Source organism: Pelodiscus sinensis, chromosome 3 (assembly GCF_049634645.1).
Source record: "Pelodiscus sinensis isolate JC-2024 chromosome 3, ASM4963464v1, whole genome shotgun sequence".
Lineage (NCBI taxonomy): Eukaryota > Metazoa > Chordata > Testudines > Trionychidae > Pelodiscus > Pelodiscus sinensis.
The window spans coordinates 161,170,153-161,186,733 of NC_134713.1; the positions used below are offsets into that span (position 1 = coordinate 161,170,153).

The 16,581-nt window shown below is 39.2% G+C and overlaps 1 protein-coding gene across 3 annotated transcripts in view; it reads right to left on the reverse strand.

Annotated features, from left to right (window-relative positions):
• The window catches only part of BABAM2 (BRISC and BRCA1 A complex member 2), a 308,015-nt gene that overhangs the window by 132,906 nt on the left and 158,528 nt on the right, over nucleotides 1-16,581 (reverse strand). For all 3 annotated transcript variants that reach the window (XM_075925373.1, XM_025181003.2, XM_006115618.4), the window contains exon 7: nucleotides 578-687. In XM_075925373.1, the coding sequence (XP_075781488.1) occupies nucleotides 578-687 (110 nt within the window). The remainder of the gene's footprint in view (nucleotides 1-577; nucleotides 688-16,581) is intronic.

Genomic DNA, 16,581 nt, shown 5'->3' on the forward strand with positions numbered 1-16,581 from the left:
CCTTAAAATAAAATATTCTGACACACCCTAGACAAACATCTTACTGATGGCAAATTCCTGTCCACAGTTTAACAAATATATCTTTACAGCTCTGCTAATAAACATTCATTCAAAACTGTTTAACTCTTTTTCTGTTGCACAAACATTTCCCCTTCAGGGAATATGTATCAATCACACACAGGCACACCTCCACATACATAAATACATAAACACAATCTTAAAAAACAAAGCTTTCCCCTCCCTTGGGGAAATCTGATTGCTAAGATGAACCTGATGTCACTTCCAGTATGAGTCACTTCAGGAAAATGTAGGTTGATTTTCAGGGATCTGTGGACCCCCATTAGTCTAGCCAATGGTTGCTCAGATCTGTAAGTGATGGGCACATAAAAATGGGACTGGCAAGATTAACTGAATTGTTCCCTCCTAGTCAAAGCCAATTTATAGTAATCACTGACATGGCTTTGTCAATTAAAAGCCAAAGAGTTTTTATGGAGTACCAAGAATTCCTTCAAAACAATCAGCATGAAAATTAAAAGTTCTCAGAAGAACCAGAATATCCTACAACTATTTTACTTACTGTTCAATACGCGGGGACAGATATAGCTTGGGAAAAACTTGAGCAGCTTCTGTATCCTCAAAACTGACTGAAAGAAGAGCAACATCCTCTCCTGGATCTTCATTCACATCCTGAAACACACAAAAAAGCAGACAACATCAAAATTAAAGTAATCAGAATCATACTAGTAATGGATGAAAAAGAGTCAAGTACATAGTGTATGTAAAAAGTTGAATGGCCTTACATTTGACAATTTAAAAAAATGGTTTGTATGTATCACTACATTTTCTAAAAATATTTTTATAACAAATTCCATGTGCTCATTTTTCTTCAATGGATCATAAGAAAAATCAATGATACCGGTTTGGAACTCACAAGCAACTCTTTACAATAGCATATCACCTTTTCAGTGTGTAGGAGCATAAACAATTCAATAAACATCAGATTCAATTTTGAAGATTACTGGGATTATTATAAACAACTGATAAAATACCCAAGAAATTTAGATAATACTGTTGGGTCATTACATTATACACTCCGGTGTTACATTTATTAAATTTGTTGAAGTATACATAGCAGATTCTCTGCTGTGCTCTTTGAGTTAAGGGTGTGAGAGATTGGGAAGGTGACATTAGAGTATATATTATGGATTCCTGATTCTCTGCCACAGCCCTGGCCTCAGTGCAAACTCAAGTGTGCATTAATTTAAGGCTGTCCTTTCATAATCAATCTCTGAGGCATCCCAGAACAGGCCAAATAGAACAAATACAACAGACAGAGTAAAATAACAAAGCAAAAGCACCTTTTTATTATTATTTTTCATTTAGGTTCAGAAAGAATGATATCGCTAGAGAATATGCTTTCCTACTACACTATACAGGCAGTCCCCGACTTACGCGGATCCGACTTATGTCGGATCTGCACTTACGAATGGGGCTTTTCTCGCCCCGGAGTTCGCGGGCGGCGGGACCGCCCAGAGCGCAGCGGTCCCGCCACCGCGTCCTCCGGGGCGAGAAAAGCTGCTCCGGGTCTCCCTGGTGTGCTGGGGGGGACTCCCCAGCACAGCAGGGAGACCCGAGCAAAGCCGCACAGGCGGCAGGACCCCACTGCCCGTGCGGCTTTGCTCCTTTGCCCCGGAGCAAAGCCGCAGAGGCGGGGGATCCCGCCGCCTGTGCGGCTTTGCTCCGGGGCAAAGGAGCAAAGCCACACGGGCAGCGGGTTCCCGCCGCCTGTGCGGCTTTGCTCGGGTCTCCCTGCTGTGCTGGGGGTAACTCCCCCAGCACAGCAGGGAGACCGGAGCAAAGCCGCAGAGGCGGCGGGACCTCTGCGCCTCCGCGGCTTTGCTCGGGTCTCCCTGGTCTGCTGGGGGGGCGGGGTGCAGCTAGTGCGTTTCTCCCCCCCCCCCCCCCCCAGCAGACCAGGCTTTTGTTTCGGGACGTCTGGGTAGAGCAGCTGGGGTGCTGCCGGGTTGGTCCTGCCGGGACCTACCCGGCAGCGCCCCATCTGTTCTGTCCCAGGAGTCCAGATTCAGCCGCTGTTGAAACTGATCAGCGGCTGATTCCAGGAAGCCGGGGGCAGAACAACTCTGCCTAGGGCTTCCTGTAGTCAGCCGCTGATCAGTTTCAGCAGCGGCTGAATCTGGAGCCAGTTCCGACTTACATACAAATTCAACTTAAGAACAAACCTGTAGTCCCTATCTTGTACGTAACCCGGGGACTGCCTGTATTCCTTATTTACATCAGCAAATTTTGTTTCTTCAGTATTTTCCCATGTCTAAAAAAAAAAAAAGGTATTTGAACTTAAATGGCAACAAATTCTGACTTCATACAATCTTTAGCACAACATATAATCCCTCCTTCAATACTCCATATATTTTCATGGCTATGGAAAATTTGAGACAATTAACATATTTCACCCCTGAAGTCTAAGTGCAGTTTTAACTGTCTTGTCCCCATTAACTCATAAGTCACACTAATCAGATATACAGAAGCGTTAAACCTGATTAAGCAGTAGAGTCTAAGGATCAAAAGGAGCTTGTCTTTAATTGACAAACATTTGTCACATGATGCAAGGCATATACAATGTTATCATTTTCATAGCCAGTATATCTCCAAAACCACATGATCTTTTATGTTGGAAACCCTTTTCAAGTACCTTGCTTGTATTAACACCAAGTGCATGCTTTTTATTGGTTGAATAACAGCAAAGTAAAATTCAACTGCTTAAATCTCACATGAGTATTGTTAATGCTCAAACAGATCAAAAGTTTATCTCTACACATACAGAGTCAACATGATGTGACAGACAATAATGAAGTTTCTAGCTCATACCATCTAGCTCTATATTCCTTCCGTCAAGATTTCAGTGATCTAAAGAACTCCAAAAAGATAGCGATATAAAAGAATATACATCAGAGAAACTAAGCAAAATTGCCTATAATTATTATGACCACTAATAAGAGCATTTTAATAGGGACTTTTATGGTGGGAAAAATTTTAAAATACAGGCAGTCCCCGGGTTACGTACAAGATAGGGACTGTAGGTTTGTTCTTAAGTTGAATTTGTATGTAAGTCGGAACTGGTACATATTGTAGGGGAAACTCTAGCCAAACATTTCTCCAGAGCTCAGTTTTATTCTCCCACACCTCACTTCCCTCAGTCCTTTCTTCTCAAGCTGAGGTGTCTGCTGAGAAAAGCCGCTCCGTGTCTCCCTGGTCTGCTGGGGGGAGGGGGGTGCTAGCTTCGCGTCTCCCTAGTCTGCTGGGGGGAAGCAGCTAGTGCGGGGTTGCCTCACCCCGTTTGTAAGTAGGGATCCGATGTAAGTCGGATCCATGTAACCCGGGGACTGCCTGTACATAATATTATGTGATCACAATGCCATTGCCCTTTCAAACTGCAACAAGTTGAAGTTTGTAATATAGGTGGTAAACCCAGATGCCTAATTTTTCTTGCCCTACAAAAAAATATGCTATAGTAGCAAGTTAATGGTGCAAGCACATCTGCCCAGTGCAAGTTTGTAGAAGGAAACTGACATTTGCTCATTACCATATCATTTTAGATGGTAATTTTTCAAATGTATGGTATGCAAAAAATTTACATTGGGCATGTCTACACTAGAAAGAAGATCAGCCTTCTGGAGGTTGATTTTCTAGCGTTTGATTTAGCAGGTCTAATGTAGACCTATAAATCGAATGCTGAGGGCAGCTCCCACCGATGTCTGGTACTCCTTGTTTTGCGAGGAGCAAGAAAAGCCAACAGGAGCATGTGTTCCTGTCAGCCTCCAGCTGTGTCGATGCCACCAAAATTCAGCTTAAGGTAAGCCGACTCCAGCTACGCATTTTGTGTAGTTGGAGCCATGTCCCTTAACAGACTTGCCTGGCCAAGTATAGACCAGGCCTTTGACATAATTTGCTTAATTCTCAAAAATAGGTTTAAATAGCACCTTAATACAACAACACAGTTGTTCTGGCTATTCTGCAAGATGGTTCAGAGTCATGGACTATATATTATTGCCCCATTTCAAAACTTGATCAGTTCCATATTTGTTGCTTCAGGAAGATTGCACATGTGAATTGGTGAGACAAAACTCTATTAAACTGGGTGTGCTCATGGGTATGGAAGCAATGCTTATGAACAGTTTTGCTGGATTGAAAATGGATGACATGTAGACACCAAATATGGTCTTCTACAGCCAGCTTGTTTGTGGAAAGTGCTGTATTGGCGGTCAGTATAAGTGCTATAAAGATATCTTAATGGACAAAGTGAAGTCATGCTATCTTACAGTGATCTGGAAATCACAGCTCAGGACTGATTGTTCTGGCAGCAAACTACTGCATAGGCTCTCAAATGCTTCAAGAGTCAATCTATCCAGATATTAGTAGAAAATCGTAGGCTCCGAAGAGTGCACAGAAACGCATATGATGTATTTTTTTGTGTTATTTGTGACAGGATTTTCTGATCAATGATTGGCTTAGTCACTGACCAATGACATCGCAGAATATGAGATCGGTCGATCGATGGCTCAGTACATCATCAATACAACAAATGTTGTAGAGATGTTATGAAGCTGACTGACCTGGTGGCTCACTCTGGTCAAATAGAGTGGCTACAGAGCCATCACAATACAACACTGCAAAAAGGTCATTTTTGTATATATTTGCTAGACCTAAGTGCATGTTTATTTGATGTGAAACTATCAAACATTATTATAATTAAGTCCTTTTGTATGTAACAACACAGTGTTTATTTTTTTCATACTGTACTTTGTTACTTTTATTTATGCAACAAGCTGCTTGGTGGAACTGCATTCAACCTTAGTATGTCAGTTACAATTGCTGTTTATAAAACAAAATTGAAAGCACATGTGGTACAGATAAACTACGGAAAAAATCTGCCTTTTAAATTAATGGAGCTTTTTGATGTGTCCATGCCTGTCAAAATTTAACCCCTCAAAGCTGCATCTCTACAGACCTGTAAATGATTAGATGACTAGATATTCAGTGTTTGTGTTGGGAAACAATTATCTTTTCTCGGGACAAAGGCAGCTCCCTTGCAGGGATCACCAGAGTCAAAAGGCCAAGGATGCTTTTATGTTTCATACCAAGATCTAACCAGACATTATTTCCTCCATCTGTCTATGTTTTGTGCATGTGTTTCAGGCTCAAAGAACAGGCCAAATAGAACAAATACAACAGACCAAGTAAAATAACAAAGCAAAAGCACCTTTTTATTTTTTTCGCTAGAGCAATGTTTCCCCACTTTTTTTTGGCCAACGAACCCCTTAAGAATTTCGAGGAACCCCAGGCAGGAAAATTGGTCAAGAACAAAAAAAAAAAAACAAAAAAAAAAACAAACAACAAACAAACAAACAAAAATAAAGCGAGCGCTGTCTCTTTAACAGGACGGGGGCAGTTCCAAGTTCTTGTAGAACCCTTACTTTCACTTCGTGGAACCCCATTTGGGAAACACTGAGCTAGAGAATATGCTTTCCTACTATAGTATATTCCTTATTTACACCAGCAAATTTTGTTTCTTCAGTATTTTCCCATTTCCAGAAAAAAAAAAAAGGTATTGAATTTCAATGGAAACAAATTCTGACTATTTAACATGTAAAAATCTTTAGCACAACATATAATTAAATTAACCATGGAACTTGCTGCCATAGGATGCTGTTACAGCAAGTAGTTCATATATTTCAGAACAGAATAAAACACTTGTATGAATTAAGAGTGGAATTTTTAAACAAAAAACAGCATCTACAGTTACACTAGTTAGGCTAAAAGTAATAAAATTATTCATTTATATCACGTCTTTCACCAAAAATTTTACAAAAGATTAGTATTATTTGTATTTGGTTCTCCATCTCTAAATTCCTCCTCTACATCATAAAAGAGCTGTGTGGCATAACTACTTACTATTTGCAAAACAGTTTGAGACTCTTGGCTAAAACACAAGTTTATAAGTAAAAATGCCAAGTTCTCAGTAATTCATATTGTTAAAGAGATATTAAGCAATTTGAAATCTAGCCCACTTAATAATGGGCTAGATTAAAACTAGTTTCTGGATGTCCCTCTAACAGTTCAGGTGGCTTTTTTACAATTATACATAATTACTCAGCTAGGAAGTCAGGAAAATTACTATTAAAAGGGCTGTTAAATATTCAAAGTAAAGAAAGTAAAAGAAAAAGATGGATTTTCTTAGTGTTGAAAGAGAAAGATTGAAAGATTAGTCATCTCCAGTCATAACATAAAAGTTATGAAAAGTGTGTTTCTGAGATAATCAAAGAAAAAAAATGGTCATTCCTTGGAAGTATAAACAAAGGGCACCAACCAACAAGAGAACCAAAAAGAACATATCATTGAGCTACAGCAGATTATTTCAATGTATAATAATCAGCACTATCTAAATGATCATGTGATGGCTTTCATTCCCAACTAATGAAACTGCCATTCGCAAATATCCTTCGGTATTTACATTTTACAGGAATAGCTTCACCTCTTTCACAATAATTTATCCTTTCAAAATTAATATAGATTCTGATTATCTGTGAATACCAAGAGTGTATTTTATATTTTTAATTTAAAGGCATTGTTTTCCTGCATCCTACCTCTTGTAACTAAAAACTGAGAATTTACTGGAACTGAGGTTTTACTATGAGTCAGATGGTTGATAGCTAGTCCAACCAAAACATCTGCTCTTCACAGTCACAACTGCTATAATCCATTTCCTCTTGGGCCTGGAGCATAACCAAGATGCAGATTAGAACTCTTTTTCCTTAAAGATGCAGATTCCTGAATATCAGGCATAACTTAGAAAAAAGTAATCTATAAAGATTTTTGACCTGCAATTTTAGTTTGTAGTATACTTTCAATAAGAGATGTTACTATAATTTGATGTCCAAAATATTCAATCTGTTTTCTTCAAAGCAGTTGTGTTTCTTTACAACACTTCAAGAGGCTACTTAATCATCTGCCTCCTTTTTTTAAAATAACCTATCATAGTTATTATTAATGTTAGTATTGCCATCATGCGTAGAGGTCCTATTCAGGATGGGAGACCCACTGTTCTAGGAATTGTAGAAACATTTATTAAAACATATCTTGGACCCTGTTCTGAACAGCTTAAGGGATGGGGAACCTTTTTGGGTTGGGGGCTACTGACCCACAGAAAAATCAGTCAGGAGCACACACAAGTGAAACAGAAAATCTGAGAAGGAGAAAGATACTCCCCACATTCCCCCTGCACACCAGAGCCTAGTGGATCCCAGGCTAGTGAACTCCAATGCCCTGGGAGGAGGTGTGATAAGCGGGGTTGGAGCATCAGTATGGGCTCCCCAATGCTGGGGGGAGCCCTAAGCCTTGGGGGGCAGATCCAGGCAAGCCAGGGGTCGCATCCGTCCCCTGGTCCCTAGATTCCCCACCCCTGGCTTACAGAGTAAAAACTACAAGCACCATGATAAGAATACAGCAAGAGTAACATATTCAAACAGATATACACATAATATTTTTGCTTCCTTTTTGACCCACTTTCCAGTAACAACAATTACGGTCCCCTAGTTGTACCTAGTAGGGTAAGCAAGTTGCATTACCTAAGGAATGAGAAAATAACTAAGAATAATGCTATGAAATTGAGGAAAAGTAAATGGGCAATTACCAGAAAACACTTATGAACTGGAAGCTCTATCATATTATGGAATAAGCTCCCCAAAAGGGAAACAGCAAAAGCTGCAGGCATTTACAAATTTTAACTCTATATTTGACAAAGTACTGGCAAATATACCGTAGGGAGCAAATCTGTGCTGGCTAGAGACTGGAGTTCTTTTCCATTTTTAATGGCTACGATTCTGTGAAAGGAGAGTAAAATTAAAGCGAACTAACTAATGGATACTATGTATCAGCACAGTCCACTTGTACTGTAAGACCACGTCAGGCTAGTGAGACTTAGATTCTCATACCATCTTGCCAGGAACCAAATGTTCATATAGACAAGCCCTATGTTAAGCAATTAAAAAAAAAACACAGTAGGGAAAAAGTAGTAAGCAAGCAAGAGACACAAATGCTCACTTCACTAGTCTCTCCTTCATCACTCTGGGGAAGACTAAGGGTATGTCTACACTATCCCGCTAGTTCGAACTAGCAGGGGTAATGTAGTCATCCGCAGTTGCAAATGAAGCCCGGGATTTGAATTTCCTGGTCTTCATTTGCATGAAGCCGGCCGGCGCCATTTTTAAATGCCGGCTAGTTCGGACCCCGTGCCGCGCGGCTACACGCGGCATGGACTAGCTAGTTCGGATTAGGCTTCTAATCCGGACTAGCTGTACACCTCATTCCACGAGGCGTACAGCTAGTTCGGATTAGAAGCCTAATCCAAACTAGCCAGTCCGTGCCGCATGTAGCCGCGCTGCACGGGGTCCGAACTAGCCGGCATTTAAAAATGGCGCCGGCCGGCTTCTTGCAAATGAAGCCCGGGAAATTCAAATCCCGGGCTTCATTTGCAACTGCGGATGACTACATTACCCCCGGTAGTTTGAACTAACGGGGTAGTGTAGACATACCCTTAGTTATCCCAGAAAGTGCTTTCTTTTCTGCCACGAAATCCATCAAGATTGATCAAGGATTGATGCCCATGTATTAACTAGCATAATTTATTAGAACAGAGGCAGTTACCTTGCTTGCATTACACATACTACTGAAATGTTAGAAAAAACAGCTCATATCTCAAGCTAATACACTATGAAATGTTAACCAAAATACTAATCAAAGGACAAAGTTATGAAACTATAAAAAAATTCCTACATGCTGTTTAAGGTGGCAGACATTTTGGTTAGCTGGAAGCTGTTTCTGCTCTTCATCAAAAGTTACAAGTATCTAAATTGTAGTGTCTGAAGAATATCTGCACAACTTGAATAATTCATCTATTGTAGAAAGCATCCAGTTTTTTTTTCCAATAAAATGAACATTGAGCTAACTTTAATAAACCTACAAATTGAGTATTTGTTGAGCATGAGACAATCATTAGCAGCACTATGGAGGATCCCTCTAGGCATCCATCATAAGCTATAAAGACACATGAGATTACTCACACATAAGCAAGGCACCAGTTATGAGAGCTTTCTGAGAATTTTACATATAAATATATGGCGTCTGCCTACCATGTGCAACATTATGGATCAGATGTCTATCCACACAGTTTTCTTTTAGTGCTTACATGGTAACTACCAATACATTCCCTGTACTATAGAGGAATGACATGGAATTAGCCACCAATTCTCAAACTGCGGGTCACCAGGGCTAGCATTAGACTTGCTGGGGCTAAAACCAAAATCTGAGCTCCACTGCCCAGGGCTGAAACCCTCAAGCTTTGGCTTTGGCTTCCCCAGGGCAGCGGGGCTTGGGCTTGAACTTTGGCTCCACTGTCCAGGGCAGTGGAGCTCAAGCTTTGGTCTCTGTTCTTGGAGTTGCATAATAGTTTTTACCGTCAGAAGAGGGTTACAATGCAAGACAGTCTAAGGCTATGTCTACACAACAGAGTTTTTACAGGATACCGGAGGTATTCCAGAAAAAACTGCCACGTCCAGGGCATGCATCCACTTTTTCAGATCAGTTTCCAAAAAAGCGAGCACTCTCTTTCAGAAGCCCTGTATTCTTCATTTTATGAGGAATAAGGGCTCTTCCAAAAGAGGAGGTTTTTCCCATATTTGGCCCCGTGTTGATGGGCCAAATGTCAGAAAAGCCTCTTCCTAAAAAAGAATTGGAAAAGGTAGGCAAATTGCGATTTGCAGTTTTTTCCGAAAATAACCTGCAGTGTACACATAGACTGAGAAACCTTGAATTAGACAAACAATTCTGGAAAAGCACAGAAAAACCAGTGCATTAAAAATAAATACAAAAGAAAATATTCTTTTCTATGGGAATACATATTAGACACAACTTCCAACATGGTTTTATCCATGTATGTGGCATTAACTTTGCACCTATGGCATAAAAAACACATGCAACCTCAAAATAAAGAGCCATTTCCTTTGAAGTAGTAACTGAAACTGTGGGCCAAAGCTTGTAAGTGAAAAATGCTAGGACAATCTCTCTATTGGAAAAATATGGGTGACTTTTAAGAACAGATAAAAAGTTTAACTGTTTTTGCACTGAAAATATGTATAATCTGTAAATGTAACAGTGCAACAGTGACAAAGGAGGTTAATTAGAAGGTGTTTTTATATGTTGTTCATATTAAGGATCTGATTCTGCGAAGTGCTCGGCATCATCAACTTCAATTGAGTCAATGAGCATTAAGCGCCTCAGCATATTGCAAAGAATGCTGAGCAACTCATTAAGACTACAAAATAACTTTTACACAGTGTAGAGTATTTGTAGAATGGATTGCTACTTACAGTCATCAAGAATTCATAATAAGGAGGAAATCTGACCTATTAGAGCACAATCATAGAAGTAAAGACTGCTGGGATCTGTTTCTAGTTTTCCAATTGATATCCTGTGTGATGCCCGAGCTAGGCTCCCTCTAACCTGTGTGTCTGAGATTGCTCTCATTAAGCTCCATGCAGAGGCTATTAAGACCCATGCATGGACTCAGGGCTGCTGCAGTTAAGAGATATCTCTCTTCAAGTTCTGAAGATGCTGACACTGGTGCTGAGAAGACCCTCCCTGCTGGCCAAAGCACAGAGCTGCCCAGATAAGCCTGAGCCCCACCTAGGATCCCCCTCCCACCCTGAGCACCCTCCTATACCCCAAAGCCCACAGCCCCAGCCCAGAGTCTGTGCCCCCTCCTGAAACCCAATCCCCAGCTCAGAACCCATAACTCCCCGACAACACACACACATCCCAACCCTAATCCACCGCACACACCTCCTCCTTCTATATAATTTCTTCTGATGAAACAGGCATTTGTACGGATTTCAGCAGGGAGCCAGAATGCCGATACCTCAGGATCATAATGTTACCTGTGAGTCTTTAAGGAAATGGAAAACTTCATCTATTCTGCTGTAAAAGAACCCCATTTCTTCAAAGAGTAGGTCCTCTATGGTGGAATCAACATCTGAGAGATCTTCCTTATGGAGATTTTTATGAATATCAATGTCCCAATCATGTTAAGCTGCCAGGGATGCATCTGAAATATTGCTCTGGTCATCATCTGATCCTTTTATATAATTTCTTTCATTTCCTCTCGATTCTCCAGTAGAATTGTGGACAGAAATGGAGTGTCTTTGTCAGATTAAGTTGTATTTTGTTAATTTGATAATTCACAACAGTTAACTGCAACAAGGCAGATGAACATGTTTTGTGCCGAAAAGCAGCACAGTTTCTCTCTATTGGCCTTTGTGGACTTAGTCCTCCTTTGCATTTCTGACAATACCAGAGACCCAACTTTTGGATTGGCATAGTCCTTTGGAGGCATCTGGCATCTCTTTTCCACGTCTTTAGATATAGAAGAAAGAGTAGTAGGGTTCTGCCAAAATCCCTTTGCTGGAGTTGATAATGAGAGGAATCTGGGCTGGGCGATGCTCACTATGCCAAGGAACTGATGGGATCTTGCCTGGACCAAAACAGTTTCAATATCCAGGATGTCTGAGAACCAGGATAGAGGGTCCTGGATGAGCAAAGAGAGGGTAGCAAACAAGGAATTTAAGTATTGTTTGTCCCAGGTAAAAAAGGTGACAATTAAAATTAAAAAACCATGTAGCACCTTAGGGATTAACAAAAAATATACATATAGTCTCATGAGCTTTCAAGAGCACAACCCAATTCTTCAGATGAACAGACTTCTCAATTGGTTCTTTTCCCCATCCTTTATCCACATGCACTCTCCAGACTTTTTAAATATCTGCCAAAACTGATTTTATCCAACTCGACTCTTAACACATCTTTTCTGCTCTTTTTGTCACAACTTCTCTCTCCCACATGCCTATATTAAAATCACTTCCCATGCCTTCTCATGTGCAAAGATTTTCCACTTTTTTATTTCTGTGACATTTAATTGGAGATAAATACACATATACAAACTTATGAAGCCACATCATAATGTATGAAAGCCTCAAGTCCAGCCTGACTTTCCTGTTGTTGTATGTACATTACAAAACAGAGTAATAGCTGGGTATTAAAAAACAGACACATCAGTGATTATGAAATAGAAATGATTCATCATAAGTGACAGAATAGTACAGGATAGTTTTACAGTCAGTGGGACCTTACTCCTGGTGGTTATAAGGCACTGAAAAAATTACTAAAATCAAAAGCAAAAAGCAAAAAACCCCTCTCCTCCCCACTCTGTATATTCTTACTCTTCTAGATCAAGGATTCTCTGTCAACCTCTTGAAATACACAAATTAAATAGTTTTCACTATTTTCATTAATACCTTTTAACTCATATTGTTATAGTAAATGTAAGGGGGATTGTGAAAAGTTATTACTTGATATAAGCAGTCACCAGACTGAGATATACTTGCTAGACAATAGCTGTGACGTGTACTGTCTGTTTTAGCCACAAGTTAAAACTAACTCTCCTCCCATTTAAACAACAATGGATACATTTATCAGTATTATTTGCTAAATATTGACAGTGTGTTAGCATTGTTCAAGACTTAAAGGAAGAAATTATCCTTTTCCTGAAGAGCTTATCATTGAAATAGAAATAGACCAGACATAACATGATGGAAAACTCAGAGAATGTCTTAACATAGAGCCCAATCTTACAAAGTAATGGAAATGAATCTGAAGACTTAATAAATAAATCTCAACAGCTAGGAGAGGAAATAGACTGTGTACTAGACTGTATACACTATTTGAATTACAGGATTTTTAGGAGCTATAAAATGACACACTATTCTTTATGTTATTTTAAAAACATGCTTATTGCAAGGAACTGACAACCATTCACACAAACACACTACATCCAATATGTTACTTTTCTTTTTCAGCTGCACAGGCTACATACGATCATGGGGTTTGATTACTTAGCAGGGCTTTTTGCGGCATGGGTAAAAATTTATTGCTTGCAGATCATTCACATTGTGGGAGCTCTTGTTTAAATTACCAGGATTACAGTATACCTGACCTGTGTTCATTAACTAGGCTGCCTTTAAAGTTGCAAATTGACTAAATTGTCACTTTTCACATTTGTAACATGAATAAGTGCTGAACCTTACATCTTTACAATACAAAACCTGGAATCAGCATGGGATTACTCAATACTTAATGAAATTGTAAGAGGAACCCCAAATCACACAAGTGTCATTGTGGTTCCAGTTTCACTGAGAATGTTTGTCTCTAACACAGCACATTTTTATGTGTATAAAAGCATAACACAGAGAAATAAACTATAAAAATCTTCAGCAACATATCTGTAGCCTTAATTCATAAACTAAGAGGAGTTCCATAAAGTTATAAAAGTTGGGAATAGAACTCCTGGGTACCTTTCCAACGCATTGTTGTTTGCTACAGTATATTCTTGAATGCTTTGTCTAGACTAGTTTGAAAATGACTCAACAGATGCAGCCGCTACCATTTCCCTTGGGAACTAAGTCCACAGCTGAATACATTTCAGAATTAGAAGATATTTCATTACATTAATCTACATCTTTCTTTGAACAATCTCATGCCCTTGTATACTTAGTCTTTAAATATTGTCACGTAGTCATTTTGGGATTTTTTATCCTATAGTATGTATATATTTATGTGTAGATACATATATGCATTTTTTTTTACAAATATAATTGATCTTTAGTTACCAAATGACTAATTTGTATTTTATTTACATCAGGCTACTGAACTAAGTGAAATAAAGGGGGTTGTTCTATTCCTGCCTCATTTTAACCCCATCTAGCAAGTGTTTTAACCCACATGGCATAGCATCCATAGGAGATAAAGTGTAAACTGTCTACACCACAGAGTTGCCTACGGTTCTGCATTCTCCACTAGTTCTGCAGTAGTAGCTGCTCCTGCCTTTACTCACATTTGACACCACTGACAAAAATCACCTATGTTGCCCCAGTCTTTAGTTCTCTTGAAAAATACTTAAAACCATCCTTTTTAAAAGTGACGCTGCCTTTAATCACATAATAGCTTATATGGTAACCAATATTAAATGGAAACTGTCATATAGTCTTCAGGAAATAATCTCTTTCTTGGCATCTAGGAAAACATTTTTCATCCTGTTGTATATATCTAGATCAAAGATGGATCAAAGAATGTTTGCCAATATCAGGTCATGGATCTTGCCTCTTCTGACTTTCTGGTGGCTCCCTTTAAGGGACTGTAACAGGGTGTATAAGCCCAGACTAAAACTGAAGGAATGAAAGAGTAACGCTGAGAACAGAGGAACCCACCCAGCTGCAGAACATGCTCCAGATGGGAATGGACAGTAAAAGGAACCCAGACAGCTCAAAAGGGTGCTGACAAGGCTTGGAGAAGGACTTGGCCTGGACACTTGTAAGGGGGAGGGGAGAGATGCTATACCTGCTAGATAGACTGAAGATGCAGTTAGTTCTTTTTTCTATTACCTTTTCATAACGGATTGAAAACATAGACAACAGAGTGGGTCATAGGAAGTGGTCCAGGTAAGGCAGTCTTACAGCCAGACCCTTGGTTACTGGGAAGCCCTGTGGAATGGGACTGCCCAACCCCCTAATCATCAGATTATGCTTCTAATGAGAACCAACCAACACAGAGATAACCTTTAACCTCTTTTTCTTACTATCCCCTAATTTTTCAAGGGTATATATTTGTTTGTGTCTAAAATTAAAGGCTCTATGCTTATTTTCCTTCTTCACACCTCTGCTGAAAGTCTTCAGTCTCATTTTATTCTCCTCCAAATGAACACTTGTCTCAATTTGCTATGTCTACTCCAAATGGTTACTCCATTCACGAAGTTCGTTTGGTTTCTTTGTGCCCACACTTCAGCTGTTTAACTCCACCAGAAAAGAAATATCTTTGTGATTCACTCACACCTATTCATACTAGTCTTCATTAAGAACCAGTGCACATATCTGACATCAGACTGTCTAAGAACCACCCTATGTCAAAGTAGGTGCTTCTTGCATCTATATTTGCACTCTGTCTTGCTGGAACTTGTCAATGTCTAAACACGTCACTATTATTTTTCTCTTTGAGATGTTTTCTGTACTCTACTGAGAGAACAGTTCGAAACATCTCTGCAGTATTCTATTCACATAAAAAATACCTTAAACAAAAAATAGTCCTGCAGCACCTTAGAGACTAAACATCTGCATTTTTGTTACTCTCTAAAGTGCTGTAGGACTATTTGTTATTTTTAAAGTTCTTTCTATTACAGACTAACGCGGCTACTCCTCTGAAACTATTCACATAAAGAATTCTTCTCTGAAGGTATTGCAGTATCTGTGTGCCTGGGTTCCCATCTGTATCACACTTTAACCCTAACAAAGCCAATATAATTATCAGTGCTATAATAATTGGTTTAATTACAAAATATTTGGTGCTATATTGCAAATGGAAACAAAGACAAACTGTCTCTTAAAAGTTTACTGTCTAAAAGACAGACATGCAAAATATACCTGGGAAATCTACAAGTGCTTTTTTCAAAGTGGGGAAAGGAGTGGTGTTTGTTTCTGTTTGCTTTGTCTTTATACACTCTTTTCTTGTGGGCTTCACAACAGACATGGAATTTTACAGGAGAAGCTGCCAGCAGAACGTTTTCCATAAGGGTCTGCTTGACTCTGGAACACATTTTCACATTCCTTGTTCAGTGGTAGCTCAAATTTTTTAATCAGCTCAACATAATACAGTTCACATTTTTTCCCAAGTGAGGAGGTTTGCATGAGGTTAGCAGATTAACCAGATTCTGATTGTGGGACAGAAAAATTGATTACTGTAGCTCAATGTGATTTACAATATACTGCAGTAATCAAGATGTAAGATGATGAAAGCCTGGTTGTGAGTTTTTGTTGTTGAGATAGGGGGAAGGTTTGGACTGCCACTGTGTTTTTACATTACTTTTTAGAAGAAAACAATTAACTGCAACAAAAGATTTAGGGTAAAATTTTTGAAGTGCTTAACTAATTTAGGAGCGTAAGTCCCATTTTTCCTTGAGACACAGTTAAGCCAATCTAGCCAATTAGGTAGATAAGAAAAATTCTTCCATCAACCTAGCTACCACCTCCAGCGGGTGTGGATTAACTTCAGCAATGGAGAACTCCTTTTGCCACTATAGCAAGTGACGACACTACACCATAGCTGTGCTACTGTAGTGTCTGTAACTGCAGACATGTCCTAAGTCTTCCTGATAAGTCCCCCCACAGGCCTTTTTGTACATTGTTCCTTGATTTAAAATTATTTAAAATAATTTATCTGAGTTTAATCATAGTTTTGTACAATTAATACAATTATATAAACAGATCAAGTTTGTTTGATGTATTAACTAATATTAATTATTCTTTGCCTTAACTTCAGGTTCTGATTTTTTTTTTAATAGACGGATTTGTGAGAAATTAAAAAATCCTACACGGTATACTTGTATTAAAACATAATATACAACATAAT